At 43.4% G+C, this 15,415-nt stretch overlaps 1 protein-coding gene across 5 annotated transcripts in view; it reads left to right on the plus strand.

Moving 5' to 3' along the window:
• The window catches only part of kctd10 (potassium channel tetramerization domain containing 10), a 71,167-nt gene that overhangs the window by 9,545 nt on the left and 46,207 nt on the right, over positions 1 to 15,415 (plus strand). For 4 of the 5 annotated variants that reach the window (XR_011356117.1, XM_069932700.1, XM_069932697.1 and 1 more), the window contains exons 3-6: positions 2,284 to 2,453; positions 8,732 to 8,818; positions 9,956 to 10,008; positions 12,365 to 12,560. Coding sequence is in view for 4 of the 5 variants with exons in the window: in XM_069932700.1 (XP_069788801.1) it covers positions 2,284 to 2,453; positions 8,732 to 8,818; positions 9,956 to 10,008; positions 12,365 to 12,560 (506 nt within the window). In the remaining variant the exon portion in view is untranslated. The remainder of the gene's footprint in view (positions 1 to 2,283; positions 2,454 to 8,731; positions 8,819 to 9,955; positions 10,009 to 12,364; positions 12,561 to 15,415) is intronic. The other variant, XM_069932698.1, reaches the window with a different exon arrangement.

A 15,415-nucleotide genomic window follows, 5' to 3' on the forward strand; every position in this document is an offset into this window, starting at 1 on the left:
AGTATATAATATGGTGTTCGCACAACATTCACATTACATATTGCCCAATTTCACAGAACATATCATAGATGTAAAGCAGCACATACCTACCTGTAATGTTTACAGTCATATCAGGAGAAATAAGTAACTGCACTGGTTGCTGAATTCCATGTGGAATTAACATCTTGCTTTATTTGTACTGCAAAATTAAAGCTGCCGCTTGTGCTTCTGTAAGTTTTTTTTGGATCCCAGCCCCATGTGATTTATATAACCCTCTTGAACTGTTTTCTCTGTTCAGTTGCTGAGTATATTAAATCCAATAATGTGCTTGCTTTGAATATTTGCAGGAAAAATAATGAACTCGTTCAAATGGTGACAGAAGCAACTTGATAGTCCTTAGTAAAGTGGGTTCATAGAGTCCTGTTCTCATTCTTAGCCTTCATTCCTGCCCTCATTGCAGATTGGAATTGATGTCCAATGCAGATTCGTTGATTTTAAAATCTCAACTCAAAATCAGATTGAAAGCAAATTATCTACAATCTTAATAGACTGTCCGAAAGGATTAGTGCAGTGACCAACCAAAAACTGGTTCGACCAGTGTTCAGATGTGAAACGGAGGTCTTGCAGAAATGAATTTTCTTTTCAAATGTGTACCTAGATGAAGAATTGTGAATACTTAAGCTCACCTTCCTGGACATAACACTAAGCACAAAGTAGATTGTATTGTATTTTAGTGCTTTCGACAGATGGAACAGAGTAAACAATGACAGTCGTCCATTTTGGTTTACCAAGAATTGCTTGCAGATGTTGGAAATTTAAATCCAGGAAAAAAAAATCAACACCAGGAACTGCAGTGAATTGCCAGGGCTGCAGTATGACTGAGGTGATAATACTGTATGAAATACTGCTTGTCATTGACAACCATTGCATAGTTCTCAAACTAGACCTCTTCAGTTTCCTGTGTGCGAGTTCGTGTCCCTGGGTAAGTGAGCAGGTGTCCTCCCATGCGTGCATGAGCCCACACCTCCCCTCTCTCCACCGTTTGGGGCCCCAAACAGTCCTTTCGAGTGAAGCCACACTTGTGAATCTGTGGGAGTCGACTACTGCATCTGATGCTCCCATTTTGACCTTCTCGACATTGGAGAGTCTAGTTGCAGACTGGGAGATCGCTTTGCTGTTTGCATCAAAATGACAGGGATCACCCAAAGGCCAACCATTTCAATTCTGCACTCTTGAGCCAACATCTCTGTCCATGGCCTCCTGCACTGCCAAACCAAGACTACTCATAAATTGGAGGAGCAACACCTAATATTCCATCTGGGCTCTCTCCAACTGGATGGTATTAACATCGTCTTCTCCAGTTTCTGCTGGACCACTCCCTGTTCTTCCTCACTTCCCTATCCCTCTATCTCCTTTCCTCCAGATCTCCATCCACTTTCTTCTCTATTCACAGAGCCATTCCCCACCCCCTGTTTGCTGTTATGCCCTCCCTCATCTACCTATTACCTCTTGACTGGATTGTGCTCCTCCATTCCCTGCCCTGGTTCCTCCTTTATCTTTGCTATATGAAGTATGATGTTTGACCTGCTGAGTTCCTCCAGCATTGTGTTTGTACTTCAATCATGGCATCTGCAGACTTTGATCTTTTAGCTCATTCATTGTGCAATGATGAAGCTTTGCTGTGTAAACTTTTCCCAAGGACTGTCCTCATTATCAGTCATGCTACTTGGTAGATTTCTGGGGACCAGTGCTGCCTGGTCAAGAAGTGGTGGTTGTTGCAAGTTAACTTGTAAGTGACACCCAGGTTGTTGAACTTTCAAAAGCAGCACTGATCAGGTTGCAGGCTCTCTTTGATGGGGGCAAAAAAAAACACAAGAAAACAAAATGTAAAGGTCTCTAGCTGAGCATGGGTAAGTTGGCCAAGTAATGGCAATGAAAATCCAGTGACCCATGGCCTGTGTCAGAAATTTTAGTTCTGTTGAATGCTGTTTGTCTAGGCCTTGCTGTTCACAAGGAAACCGTGATGGAAGGAAGCATCAAGGCTCTTTCAAATCCCGACTGATGTGATGTGAAGTACTAGGCTTTTTCACTTTGTTTCTCTGATCTTGTTTTGGTTTATCAATTGGTTGCATGTACTGTTTAGAAGGGATAGGCTGCTCCATTTGTGCTTGCATGGAAATCGTGCAAGGAACTTTGCTCACAGACAAGACAAGGCTGCAAAATGGACTGAGAAGATGGAGTACTTGGATGGGGAGGGAAGAGAATGTGACTGTTCAAGCTAAGATGAGAGGTTTTTTTTTGCAGGCTGGATTCTAATCGACCGTTGTGGCAAGCACTTTGGCGCTGTTCTGAACTACCTACGTGATGGCGCTGTGCCTCTCCCTGAGACGAACCGTGAGATCGAGGAACTGTTGGCTGAGGCTAAATATTACCTGGTGCAGGGTCTCGTGGAGGAGTGCCAAGCTGCTCTTCAGGTAGAAAGCACTCTTATTTTCTTTGCCACTGCATCCTTATGGACTGTCAGTCTCACAATCCACAGTCACATAGATTGCAAAGAAGACTTATTAAATCTGTCAAAAAAACTGTCCTACACTTTCCAATATGAAAACTGGATTTCTTAATTATTTCCTTTTCTCCAACTATGAATAGTTCTGAGAGTTCATTTGGCAAAAGATTCAGTAACCTGAGAACATTTAATGGCAAAGAATCCCTAAAGAATTTGAATAAGGATCTTGAATTCAGAAATTGAGAGTAGTTTGTAGAACTTGTCAAACAAATTTGAGGAATGTATAATTCATGGCATATAGTTTGTAAAGAAATATGTGATTCAGTCCCTTGAGGCAGATTGGTCTTTTCTATCAAGATGATGGGTTTTCTCTAGTTGCTTTAGTCCATAATCCCGTGGTTTCCATTACTAATAAGCATCTAACAGCAGGATTCTTGAAAATTTTAGTGAATGATATTCCTTCAGTTTTAAGATGTGTGGTTTTGTTCTGGATTCTCTTGCCGGAGAAAACAGTTCATCCATCCTCTTCAAAGATGTTCATTAGTAGATGCCTGTGGAGCACACAATAATCACGTCGACATGATGGAGTGATTAAACGGCTTTAATTATCAAAAACTTGAGCATTACTGATACACCATTTGGCCAGGTTCCAGGTATAGGAGCAAGAGGGGGCAAGTCCGGGCATGCCAGCCTTATTGGGAATTCCAGGGAGGAACCAAGAGAGGGGTTAGGGAAGGTCAGGTAAGTTCCGACTGCCCAGTCCACACATCTATAGCCACTTTCAGGTGGCCACAATACCTGACTGTAAAGCAGCCTATTGTACTCCTATGCAGCTGTCGGGTACCCACCTGAAAGTGGAGAACCCGACCAGGAGGTTTATCTACCTAACCCTTCTGTAGGTATAATATCCTGCTCCAAGAATTCCCCCGTTGCACCTGAAAGCAGCTCAAGCAAAGCTGCTAGCAGCTTTCAGGTGCCTAGCAGCAGCAGGCAGCCGACGGCCGCCCTCCCCCGCTGCCGACGGCCGCCCTCCCCCGCTGCCGACGGCCGCCCTCCCCCGCTGCCGACGGCCGCCCTCCCCCGCTGCCGACGGCCGCCCTCCCCCGCTGCCGACGGCCGCCCTCCCCCGCTGCCGACGGCCGCCCTCCCCCGCTGCCGACGGCCGCCCTCCCCCGCTGCCGACGGCCGCCCTCCCCCGCTGCCGACGGCCGCCCTCCCCCGCTGCCGACGGCCGCCCTCCCCCGCTGCCGACGGCCGCCCTCCCCCGCTGCCGACGGCCGCCCTCCCCCGCTGCCGACGGCCGCCCTCCCCCGCTGCCGACGGCCGCCCTCCCCCGCTGCCGACGGCCGCCCTCCCCCGCTGCCGACGGCCGCCCTCCCCCGCTGCCGACGGCCGCCCTCCCCCGCTGCCGATCGGGGCAGTGTGGGGCAACATTTCAAACAATATAATATTCACTCCAGCTTTCTCAAAACATTGACTCATTTAATTATTTTGACAGACACAAGAATAACACCACAGCAAAGTAAAAGGAAACACACTATACAGCTCCCGATCACCACATTCATTATCACATCAGCTGCTGTTCTCTCATTGCAACATCATTTCTGTAGCAGCCGACTACATATTGCGATAAAGCAATCGAACATGAAAGTCATGGTGAACCAAGCAGAGCAGCCGGTGGCTGTAACTCTCAGAACTAATATCGTTGCACACGCCGGCATTAGTCGCTGTGAATGAGCATACTTGAAATGGGAGCGCGGATTGTAGGAACGTTGATGTATCGTATAAGGTCACTCTCCTACTGCAGTTCAGACTTGCAACAATAGTGATCACGGATAGGAGGGAATCTCTACAAGTTATAATCTGTCAAAAAAAACTGTCCTACACTTTCCAATATGAAAACTGGATTTCTTAATTATTTCCTTTTCTCCAACTATGAATAGTTTTGAGAATTAATATGGCAAAAGGTTCAGTAACCTGAGAACATTTATGCTTGCAGCATATTTTCAGCATTATCAATAAATTTAAAAATGGGAGTGTAAAAGCTTTCTTTCAAACCACAACATCAAGTAAAAATTAACGCAACGTTCCAGACGCTTAAAACTGTCAGACGGCTGCCCCTGCCTGGACTCTGGAGCCGGCTTTTGCTCTGCGTCCCCTCTCCCCGCTTCAGACCTTTCAGGTGGCAGAACACCTCCTTCAGCGCTGCCACCTAAACGCCCCTTCGCAGACACCAGCAGCCTGCTCCGGAGCCACATTCTCCAGGCGATTCCACCTGAAAGCGGCTTATGAAAATGCCTTTCACCACAATCCCTCAAGCACCAAACTTCAGTGGTAACAGCAACACACCATCTGCTGGAGGAACTCAGTGGGTTGAGCAGCCATCTGATAAACATGGTACTGATGAGGGGTTCCAGCCTGCAACCATAGGCTGTTTCAGGTGCATTCTATGCTAAGAATGCACCTGAAGAAGCAGAAGTGGCCCTTTAAATTGCCGTTCAGGTGGCAGCGTTTAAAGCGCAACGCTGGCCACCTGAAGGACACAGCAGCACGGGATGCGGCTCTGAGCACACTCCGGCTCCTGCCCAGTGTCAGCTGTGCTCCCACCCACTGATGTGATGTCATTTTGAGCGCGACAAGTAGGAACATAGGACAAAGGCAGACCCTGTGCAGGCAGGAGACATGATGATGACTTCAGTGTTTCTGAGTGTTCAGAATGAGATACGTCTTTGTGCTGTTGAAGCTCTTCAGTCGTCCTTGAGATCTGAAAATCCCATAGGTGCAATCAGGAGAAGGTTCCTGCAAAGGTTGAGGCCAAGAAGACAGCAGTTAGCGGTCGAAGGGTGTGTGGAGCATAACTTGATAAAAGGCATTCTTTGAGAAATCACACTGCTTCATAAATATCTGAGATAGATATCGTAACGTTAACATTTCACATCATGCTTAAACTTGAAGTAAACTATGGAATGGACAAATAACAGTGCAAATCCACTCCACACTTGAACACAGCAGATCAAAGACTAAAACAGTAAACACAACTACCCGGCACCATAGCATCTCACTGCTGAATGTTTATATCCTTAAAGTGTCGTACAGAACATTGCACTTATGAGGGGCTTCATGAACAACAAAAGTGAGCCGTGAGTTAGCAGCATTAAGGATGTTTAGTCCGACACAAACCCCATTCCAGCATTGAGAGGAACGAGTAGGAGGGGGAGGATGAGGAACCTCTCCCGGATCCTAGCATCTCAGTCATGCCAAGGCGACCACTACTGTGATGCACTGTTGTGGAATGGAATGGCATGCTAGATGGAGGGGCCAGGTACATGGGATGAGGCTGACCATGTGACTATGGGGATGGGGAGGCCTCTATTCTGTTGGTCTGTTGAAGATGACTGACTGCCTGTCCATTGCGGCACTCAGTCGCCACAGGGAAGCTGCAAACTCAGACATCGACTGGGCGTGCTTCACCACTTTGGAGTGGCGCGTTGCTTCCTCATCCTCCCTCAGGTCGGTGAGCATGGCTCGTGATACAGCGCCTCCTCTGCACACTGGCGGTCTCTCTCACTGTCCTTCCTGTCAAGTGCCAACATCATCGCCTGCAGCTCCTTCGCAAGAACCTGACCCTTGGTTAGTGGCTTCCGCTTGCGTTTGGGACCAGAGGCTGTGGGTGGAAACAGGAAAAGTGCATCAGCATTGGACTTAGGTGCTTCTCCATAAACACAACCTCAATGCTACTGTACCTGTGTTCTCTGTTGAGAGTGCCGACTCGCCACTTCCAGGGACAGTGACATCTGTGCTTCCTCTCTCGGGGGCATCCAAATCCGTGGCTTCCGGGTCCTCAGCGGTGGCCTCCTCCTCCTGGACCAGAATGTCTCCTCCATTGCCACTGTGTGAACCCTAAGACGCCTCAGGGATGAGCTCTTGGGATTCAGGGGTCTCCAGAGCGCTAGCTACATTGAAGGGAGTAGCTGAACAGCTAGTCCCCCCAGAGAGTGTGGGACTGGTCGAATACTGCCACTCCTTGCGCCTATTGCCGCTCCTCCTGTTGTGGTCCAGGATTGCGTGGAATTTTTTCCTCATGCTCTTCAGCTTCGTGACCACCTGGTTTTTACTGTGCTGGTGCCTTTGTGCTGTGAGCACTCCAGACAGCCGCTCAAATGTGGGACCATCCCTAACTGTCCCAGTGAGCTCCCTTTCCTGGGATTCCTGAGTCAGATGGTCTAGAAGGAGTCTTACCTCTTCATCAGACCAGTTACAAGCCTTTCTTGGAGCCATTGTTCAAAAGCACTGTTTTCCTTCACTGCTAAACAAAACGACTGAATCTGCACTAGCCTGCCTGCATAATGTGCTTCAAAATTCGCACCAGGCATCTCAGGCTGACGATGTCACTGCCACGTCAGCAGCCTACCCCTTTGACAGCTGCTTTTAGCCACTGAGCTGCGCTAATTATCCCACTCGGAGGAGGGTTACATAGCTCGCTTCAAGGGCGCCTCCTGCACATTCACGTGGCCTCCCCACAGCCACATTTTGCCAAAATATGCGGCTTTCCTTGCGGGCCAATTGGCCACCTGAAAATGCCTATTGACTATTCTTTATTTCCCATGGATGCTGCTTGTCTTGCAGAGTGCCTTCTGCAGATTGTGATTCTCTAAATTCAAGCATCTGCAATGTTTTCAATGGCAATAGCACTATTAAAACATAGCAAAGTGTCCAAGGGTTTTGACACACAATTTTTCAACAAGTCCTGTGAAGATACCCATTGAGTGACCAAAGCTTCATCAAAGGGAGAGGTTTAACAGACAGAACTGGCAAGGCTGTGACATCAAGGTTGGCAGTGTCTTTGTGGGTTTCCTCTTGATGCTCTGGTTTCCACCCACCCTTCATAATGTACGGGGTTGTGGTCCAGCAAAGCCTGTTACTGTGCTGTATTTATTTATTTTTTTTAAAACTTGCTGATTGCAAGAGTCCAATGCAAGGCCATAGCTGTTTAAAAGTGGAATGAGAATTGTAATGATTTGTTACAGAACAGATGCCTGTGTCAGAAGACGCAGGATATATTAATCTGAATTGAAAACAACATGGTGCACTTTTAAATGTATTTATCATCCTGGCTATTCCCTGGAAGAAAAAAAAAGTACACAATATACTTCGTGGTTATTTTTTTTTAAACTAGGAGAAGCCTGTGAATTAAAGCCAATGAAGGGCAAAGAATGAAACTTGGGGACAATCTCCTTCACGAGGAATTCCACAAACATGAAGAAATGAACAAACTTGAGTTTTACTGTGGCTTGGCTGAAGAGATGGGTTTTCTAAAGGGGAGAGGAATGTGTAGGAGAATAGAGCACAGGCTACTAGTGCAAGTAGGCCAGGTCTTTGCAGCATATTTGTATCAGGAATTTAGAACCTCTGGAATGCTGGAGGAGATTGATAGAATCAAGTATAACACAAAAGTGGAACGGTTATACATCTTGACAGGTTGGGTGGACCAGCCAATATGTAAGTACTGATGAGAGTAAGGAAGATTTGTGTGATATCTTGGCAGGGGTTTAAGCAATAAGGAAACAAAACAAAGTCATGGAAGGATTAAAAGAAAGGGGTTTGATTAGATTTGAGAATATTGTGCATTTCAGATTCTTAACAGGACTCCAATTCCAACTGCAGCTGGACCAATGCATGGCTCATGAGTGGAAATTGTGAGTTATGGAGCCAAAAAACATGCAACTGGTGCGGTTTTAGGTTGCTCGATTAGTGGGTTTATTCTGAACCCTGTTCATTTGCACACTGGGTTCTACATTTGTTTCTACGTATGAATTGTTCATTTGAAGGACATTCTCTGATCTGAAGTGTGAGATGAAAGGAAGTTTAATCACTCTTCACCATTAGCACAAGGCAAGTCTGGAATCCTAACATAGCCACGCAAAATGGGAAGCCCAACAGATGATCAGGAAAGATCCTGAGCAGGAAGCACAGCATTACAGTGCCAGAAGGTGGTTTTTCTTTTCCCTGTAATGAAAGGTTGTACTGGAAGAGGCTCAAATACTGTATAACAAATTGGAAGATCTGCAAGTAAATCTTTCCACCCAGAGAAAGTAATGGGGCCTAGATCTGTGTCATTGCCTCAATTTTTAATCAGTTTTATTTTGTATATTCATTTTTAGAAATTGTGGCCTTTAAAGTGAGCCATACTTTGGTTTTTAACGTTTGAAAATATTGTTAGATTTGAAATGCTTGTTTGTCTTACAGCAGAAAGAAACTTATGAACCTTTCTGTAAAGTTCCTGTCATCACATCAAACAAAGAGGAACAACGATTGATCGCCACATCTAACAAGGTTAGAACATTTTAAGTGCCCCCCCCCACCCCCCATGCAGAAGATATACAGTGCCAGAGACTTTTGGATGTATCATTGGTTATGACACTATTTCCATCATCTTAGTCCTAAGCTCCAGGGTGTTCAAAATTAGTCATTAGATTTGTATCTTTCCCCTTTCACAGATGTAATAGTCACTCCCGAGTCACAAGATGACAAAACAGAGCTGCTTGTATACTGAGCTGGAGCCAAGTTTACAAATCCACTTTCTCAAAGCCAGTGTGAAATGTTGTTTTCCAGCATAATCCTATTGATGGTACTGCCAATCTCTAGACCAGTTATTCTCAACCTTTTTTGTCTGCTCTAAATTTATGGGATCTCTTCCTTGTGAAGCAGTCCAGTTTAATTGGTTTGTTCTGTACTCTTCAACTACATTTTCTAATAAAAGTCTTTAAATGTCCTGCGGCCCCAGGGACTTTACAGCCTCCATTGAGAATGGTTGCTCTTGACACTTGTTTTAGGAATTGGAATTAAGAGTGGTAGAATTTATTTTGTATTGGATCAGAGGGTGTTTAAGCAAAAAAGAATAAGAGCCAAAATGGCTTCCCCTGGTCCACTGCTCATGGTCATTCCATAATCATTTAAGAGGGGCCTTTCTCACTTGCTTGAAGTGCCTTCCTCCCAGATTTTCTTTGAACCCTTTGTCATTTGATTAAACCCTGCCCCCTGTGTTCTTAGCTGTGAAAGCTGTTATTAAAAAAATCTCTTTAGAAACATTTTTTTAAAATTAGACAAAGATGTTATGCAAAAACTAATTTGTAATGTTTTAAAATTAGCTGAAATCTTTTAAATGCAGTAGACAAATTAAAATCATTAATAAAAAGAACTTCTCTTCTGCAGAGTAGTGGGAAATCGATGAGATTAGGGTTGCTGCACCATGTCACATGTTACAAGATCAGAAGGCTTGTTCCCCATGGGGAATCCAGTTGCAGAGCATCTCAACAGATATGCTGCCCTTATTACAGAGCAGTTTTTGCAAACTGAACAATACATTGACTGTCTCTGATTTGATTAGCCTTGTACTTGATTTAAATCTCTAACTGTCACTAGATTTTTTTTTCTCATGTGGTGAAGCCTGACATTCTTTTCTATTCGTAGCCTGCGGTTAAGCTGCTATACAACAGAAGCAACAATAAATATTCTTACACAAGGTAAGTGTACTGTAGATCATTGTTTAATGCCAAATGTACTCTTGGACATCCTCTGCGCAGGTTTAGAAAAAAAATGTATTCTCTCTGTGACCCAATGAATGGTGTACAAAGTTGAAAGGCATGAGGTCCCATTGCATAGTACTGATTCATAGATATGCAGCACAGAAATGGGCCCTTCAGCCCAACATCCTTTGTCTGCCTAATGTAGTTCAATTTGCTCGAGTTTGGTCCATATCCCTCTGAACCTTTCCTATCCATGTACCTGTCAAAAATGTCTTTTAAACATTGTACTTGTTTATTTTTATTAAATTATCATTGAGTATAGAATCCCTGCTGCAGACTCCATCCCTTAGGCTGGGCATGTGTCAAGATGTCAAGTGAGCACAAGATGTTTGTCTTTTGTTAAATATTAAATTGCATTTTTATTGGTCCTTTTAATAGGAAAGATCCGCACGTTCACACAGAATGCATTGGGACCATTGATTTAGGCAGGAGGTTTTAAGGAAAGCGAGTTGGAGCGGAAGATCAGAATTTAGGAACTGGGACAGCTGAAAGTGTCTATCATTGGTGGAGCATTGAAAATCGGGATACACGGGAGGTTCTGAGGGATTGCATAGATCTTGGAAGATTTTTGGTGTTGAAAGGGTTTGGCAGATTCATTGCCCTGACTGTGTTGCCCAGCCCAGTGTATAAAGGATGCCCAAAGTAGTTGCAAGCTTATTGTCCATGTGTGAAGCAGCAAGAGTCGAAGTGGACCAGAGTAGGAATTCCATGAGGTGAGGTAGATAGTGGTGCTTTTTGGCACCCATTCTTGTGGTGGCTTCACAGTTTCTGGATGTTGAAAAGAAGCTAAACTTTTTAGAAGGCTGTTAAGGGTTGCACATTTAATGGTGGGTTAGGAATAGTCTAGACTGGAGCAGTTTTTCTTCCGAGGGACATTGGTGAATTGGATTGCATGAAGATCACCCAATATCAGCTATTTAACATAGAAACTATGGCACAGTACAGGCCATTTAAAAAATGCAAAACCCTCTCTACCCTTTAACTTTCTATTTTTCTTTCATCCACGAACCTGTCTAAGAGACTCTTAAATGCCCATAATGTTTCAGCCTCCACCACCATCGCTGGCAAGACATCCCAGGCACCCACAACTCTGTTTATATATTTTTAAAAAACTAACTCCTGATGTCTCCTCTAAACTTCCCTCCCTTAACTTTGTGCATATATTCTCTGGCATTTGCTATTGCTGCCCTCCCTATCTATCCCTCTAATTTTGTAGACCTCTTTCTAGCTCCAAAGAGAAAAGTTCCAGCTTTGCTAACCTTGCCTCATAAGACTTATTTTCCTTTGTACCCTCTCCATAGCTTCCACGTCCTTCCTAAAATGAGGTGACCAGAACTGAACACAATACTTTAAGTGTGGTCTTAAATGGAAAATTAAACACTGCAGTAACTGAAATAAAAGAAAAATGCCAGAAATGCTTGGATCTAATTTACTTAATTAAATTTAAAATTTCCAATTCCTGAGATGATATTTGAACAGATTTCTTCAGATCATCTATCCAGATCTCTGAATTATTATTCTCTAATAACCACCATGCACTGTTCCCTTTAAAATAAATAAATAGATAGATAAATAGAATCAGTGGAGCCATTATTCTTTTACCCCACAACAATTTTTTTCCCTAGCAGCACTTGTATCTTGCAGAGCCCTTAACATAGAACAGCATTCCAAGGTATGCCATTAAACAGGATGTGAAACTAAGTTACACAAGGAGGTATTGGAATAGATGAATGAGTTTTTTTAAAAAAAGCATATTCTGAACAAAATGGAGAGAATCAAACTTCTAGAGTTTAACAGCTGAAATCTTTTTCTGCAAGTTTAAGCAAGAAAAACTGAATTTACATTTGGAAAGCCTTTATGACATTTTTGAACATGTCAAGTACTTTTCAGTTATTGGAATCCCAGTCCAGGAACAACTCTGCCCAAAATTGCAAAGGCTTAAGAACGTGACTGGGTCCATTAGATATGTACCCCTCCCCTCCCTTTACTCCACATATGCCTCTGGCTGCCTTGAAAAACAGCCAAGACCTGTCCCATCCTTCACCTCCTTCCTGTCAGGAAGAAGATTCACAAGTGTGATATCACTCACCACCTGATTCAAAAAGTTTTTTGTTGTAATCGGACTGCTGAATTAAATTAGCCCTTGTAAAATTACATTGCCTTTGCTCTGTACTTTGTACTCTGTCTAACTGAGCTGCTCACAAAACAAACTTTACCACTGCATCTTGATGTGTGTAAGATGATAAACTATTAAAAGTGAGAAGTTTTTGTGTGCATTTCATTTTACTTTCAGCAACTCTGACGATAACATGCTGAAGAACATCGAGTTGTTCGACAAGTTGTCTCTGCGCTTTAATGGCAGAGTTCTTTTCATAAAGGATGTCCTCGGTGATGAAATCTGCTGCTGGTCCTTCTATGGTCAGGGACGAAAGATTGCAGAGGTTTGCTGTACCTCCATCGTGTACGCCACAGAGAAGAAACAGACCAAGGTAATTTTCAGTTTGTTAACTGACTACATGCCTCAGTTCTTTATATGAAGTTGTTCAGTCGACACCGTGGGCACCATGCACCTCCCCTGGTGATGCGATCTTTGGGCATTCCAAAAGCAGTTTGGAGTTGATGAATGCTTTCTGAAGTGTAATACTGATGTCATAGGAAAGCAGATACATTCACCAAAGTACTACAGACAATGGAGGTTTTTGCTTTTAGTGGTGTTAATTAGTTAAAGTCACCATTTCCTGAAGCAAGAAAATTGTTAGTACTAACGCCAGATACCAATGTTCATCATAACTAATAGCCACACTGTTTTTTTTCATCAAAATCTGACTTCACTTTACACAGGAGAGCGAGAGCCCTTTTTTGTGCCCTTAAAGTTTGATATCACAAAGGAAGATTGGCATCACTGTCAGAAGTATTGTTGTAGTCCATTGGAAAATAATCCTGTGCTTACTGGATAAGGTGCTCATTCAAATGTTCCTAAAGGAATCCACAACTCGAGTGTTTTGATCATCTCCAAGCTTGTGTTTGCTATCTGAACACTGAGATTTTCTACCTTGTATTTCATCTTGGATGCCATGGATATGTGACAGTAACTGAAATGGACTATTTTTCGGGTGCGATCGTGAAGCAAAGATTAAATTGTCCATTTGGAAATAATATGCCATTGCCTGCTACTATAGGAAATTTCTGCTGTATTTTACTAATTAAAGGTACTCTATAGTGGAGTTGACATTACAACAAGTCACCAAATGGAGAGAGTTCATTATATTTCCAAGATGATAGGAAATGCGAGATCATGGAGAGTTCTGTGCCAATAGTCTTATCTCATCAATGCAGGTTTTCTCAGCTCTCTGTCCCCACTACATTAATTCAGTTCATCTAGAATTTGTGCACAAAATCCCAGCCTTTGCTTTTCATGATGTTCCTGACATAGCATGCACATTTCTTGTTCATACTCTGCACCGTTGTATTGTCCCCACATTGTATTGTACAAGATGATCTTTGGTCTTGTGGTTTGGATGATATGGGAAAGTTATAGAGCCTGATGAAAATAAATTGCTTTTGAACTTGTGGATGCTGGTCTTCAGGCTTCTAAACCTTCTGCCTTAAGGTGACCGTGAAAAATGAGTGTGAGAATTACTTATTGAAAGAATCGAATGCAAAGAGTTTAGTAAAAGGCTTCAAAATAAACTGTCAGAAAATGAGTAAAATAAATAGTAAAATTTGATCTGAAATTGCAGGAAAATACGATAGAAGCTAAAGTGGTTGAGATTTGTAGGAGCCCTAAGTGGAACCAGTCGACTTCTTTACAGAACGATTCTACAAATGCTGTGGCTGTTGACGGGTTTGAAGAACTAATGTTGTCTGAATCTTACCTTATCTATGACCTACTGTGGAAAAGAATGAAAAAGATGAGAAAACCTGTTGTAGGGAAGGTTAAAAAGACTCGTTCATTAAAATTGAGAAGATCAGATAATCTTCAAAACCTGGCCCTAAAAGTTCAAATTCTTACTATGAGAAGCAGAATGCTGGAAAAAGGAAATAAGCCAAATGACATGCTGAAGACTTACCTCGTCGTAATCTCAAAAGGGGAGCTGTCTTTTATGGTGTTGGTTTCCTTCTTGTTGATGACTTCAATCAACAGAATTAACCTTGTCATCTTAACCAACGAAAGGAAAGATGAAGGCATCCGTAAAAAGTTGCATAGTTCTTCCAAGTAAACTGTTTTCTTGCATTACATTGCACACACAGCTTTGATTACTTGCTGTACATGCACCAAAGCAAAGGGATTCAGACAGAAAGTGCCAACACTGCCAATTGGGTTTATTAAACCAAAAGGGGAAAGAGTAGCTTCCACCTCTGAGATGATGTAGCCTTCCAGAAGTCTGTGTGAATCTACCTTCCTGTTTAGGACCATGCTGCACACTTTTATTCTCAACCTCTTTAATACATTTTATATTGAGAACCATATAACCCCACGTAGTGGACACAAAGGATCCCTTGTTAACTGAGGTTAGAACTAGGAGGATAATGCAGCTTAAAGCTCATAGCTAAAGATGTGGTGTAGGCGGAAGGAGTATAGGTTTCTGGATCATTGGGCTCCCTTCCAGGGAAGGGAAGACGCGTTCCAATGGGACAGTTTGCATCTGAACTGGAAGCGGACTAATATCCTTGTGGGAAGGTTTGCAAGTGCTGCTCCAGTGGGTTTAAACTAGATTTGCAGGGGGAGGGGTGCCAGTGGAGGAGGGAAAATATTATGTTAAAATTGAAGGCACTGTTAGAAGTCAACAGGTTGAATGTGGAGGAAATGTTCTCAGGTATATCTATTACAATGCAAGGTGTATTGTAGGAAAGGCAGATGAGCTTAGGGCGTGGATTGGCACGTGGAATAATGACGTGGCCATTAGTGAAACTTGGTTGCAGGAGGAGCAGGACTGGCAGGTCAACGTTCTGGCATTACATTGCTTTAGACACAATAGAACTGGATGGGAGGAGGGGATGAAAGAGGGAGGAGTGGCATTGCTCAACAGAGAAAATATCACAGCTGTGCTCAGGCGGGACAGACCAGAGGGCTCATCTACTGAGGCTATATGGGTAGAGCTGAAGAACAGGAAAGGTATGACCACACACACATGGGGTTGTATTATAGACTGCTCAATAGTCAGCAAGAATTGAAGGAGAAAATCTGTAAAGAGATAGCAGGCATATGCAGGAAACATAAGGTTGTGATTGTAGGAGATTTTCCACATATTGACTGGGACTCTGATGCTGTAAAAGGGCTAGAGTTTGTCAAATGTGTTCAGGAAAGTTTTTTAAATCAGTAATATAGAGGTACCAACTAGAG

Source organism: Narcine bancroftii, chromosome 4 (assembly GCF_036971445.1).
Source record: "Narcine bancroftii isolate sNarBan1 chromosome 4, sNarBan1.hap1, whole genome shotgun sequence".
NCBI classification, from domain to species: Eukaryota; Metazoa; Chordata; class Chondrichthyes; order Torpediniformes; family Narcinidae; genus Narcine; species Narcine bancroftii.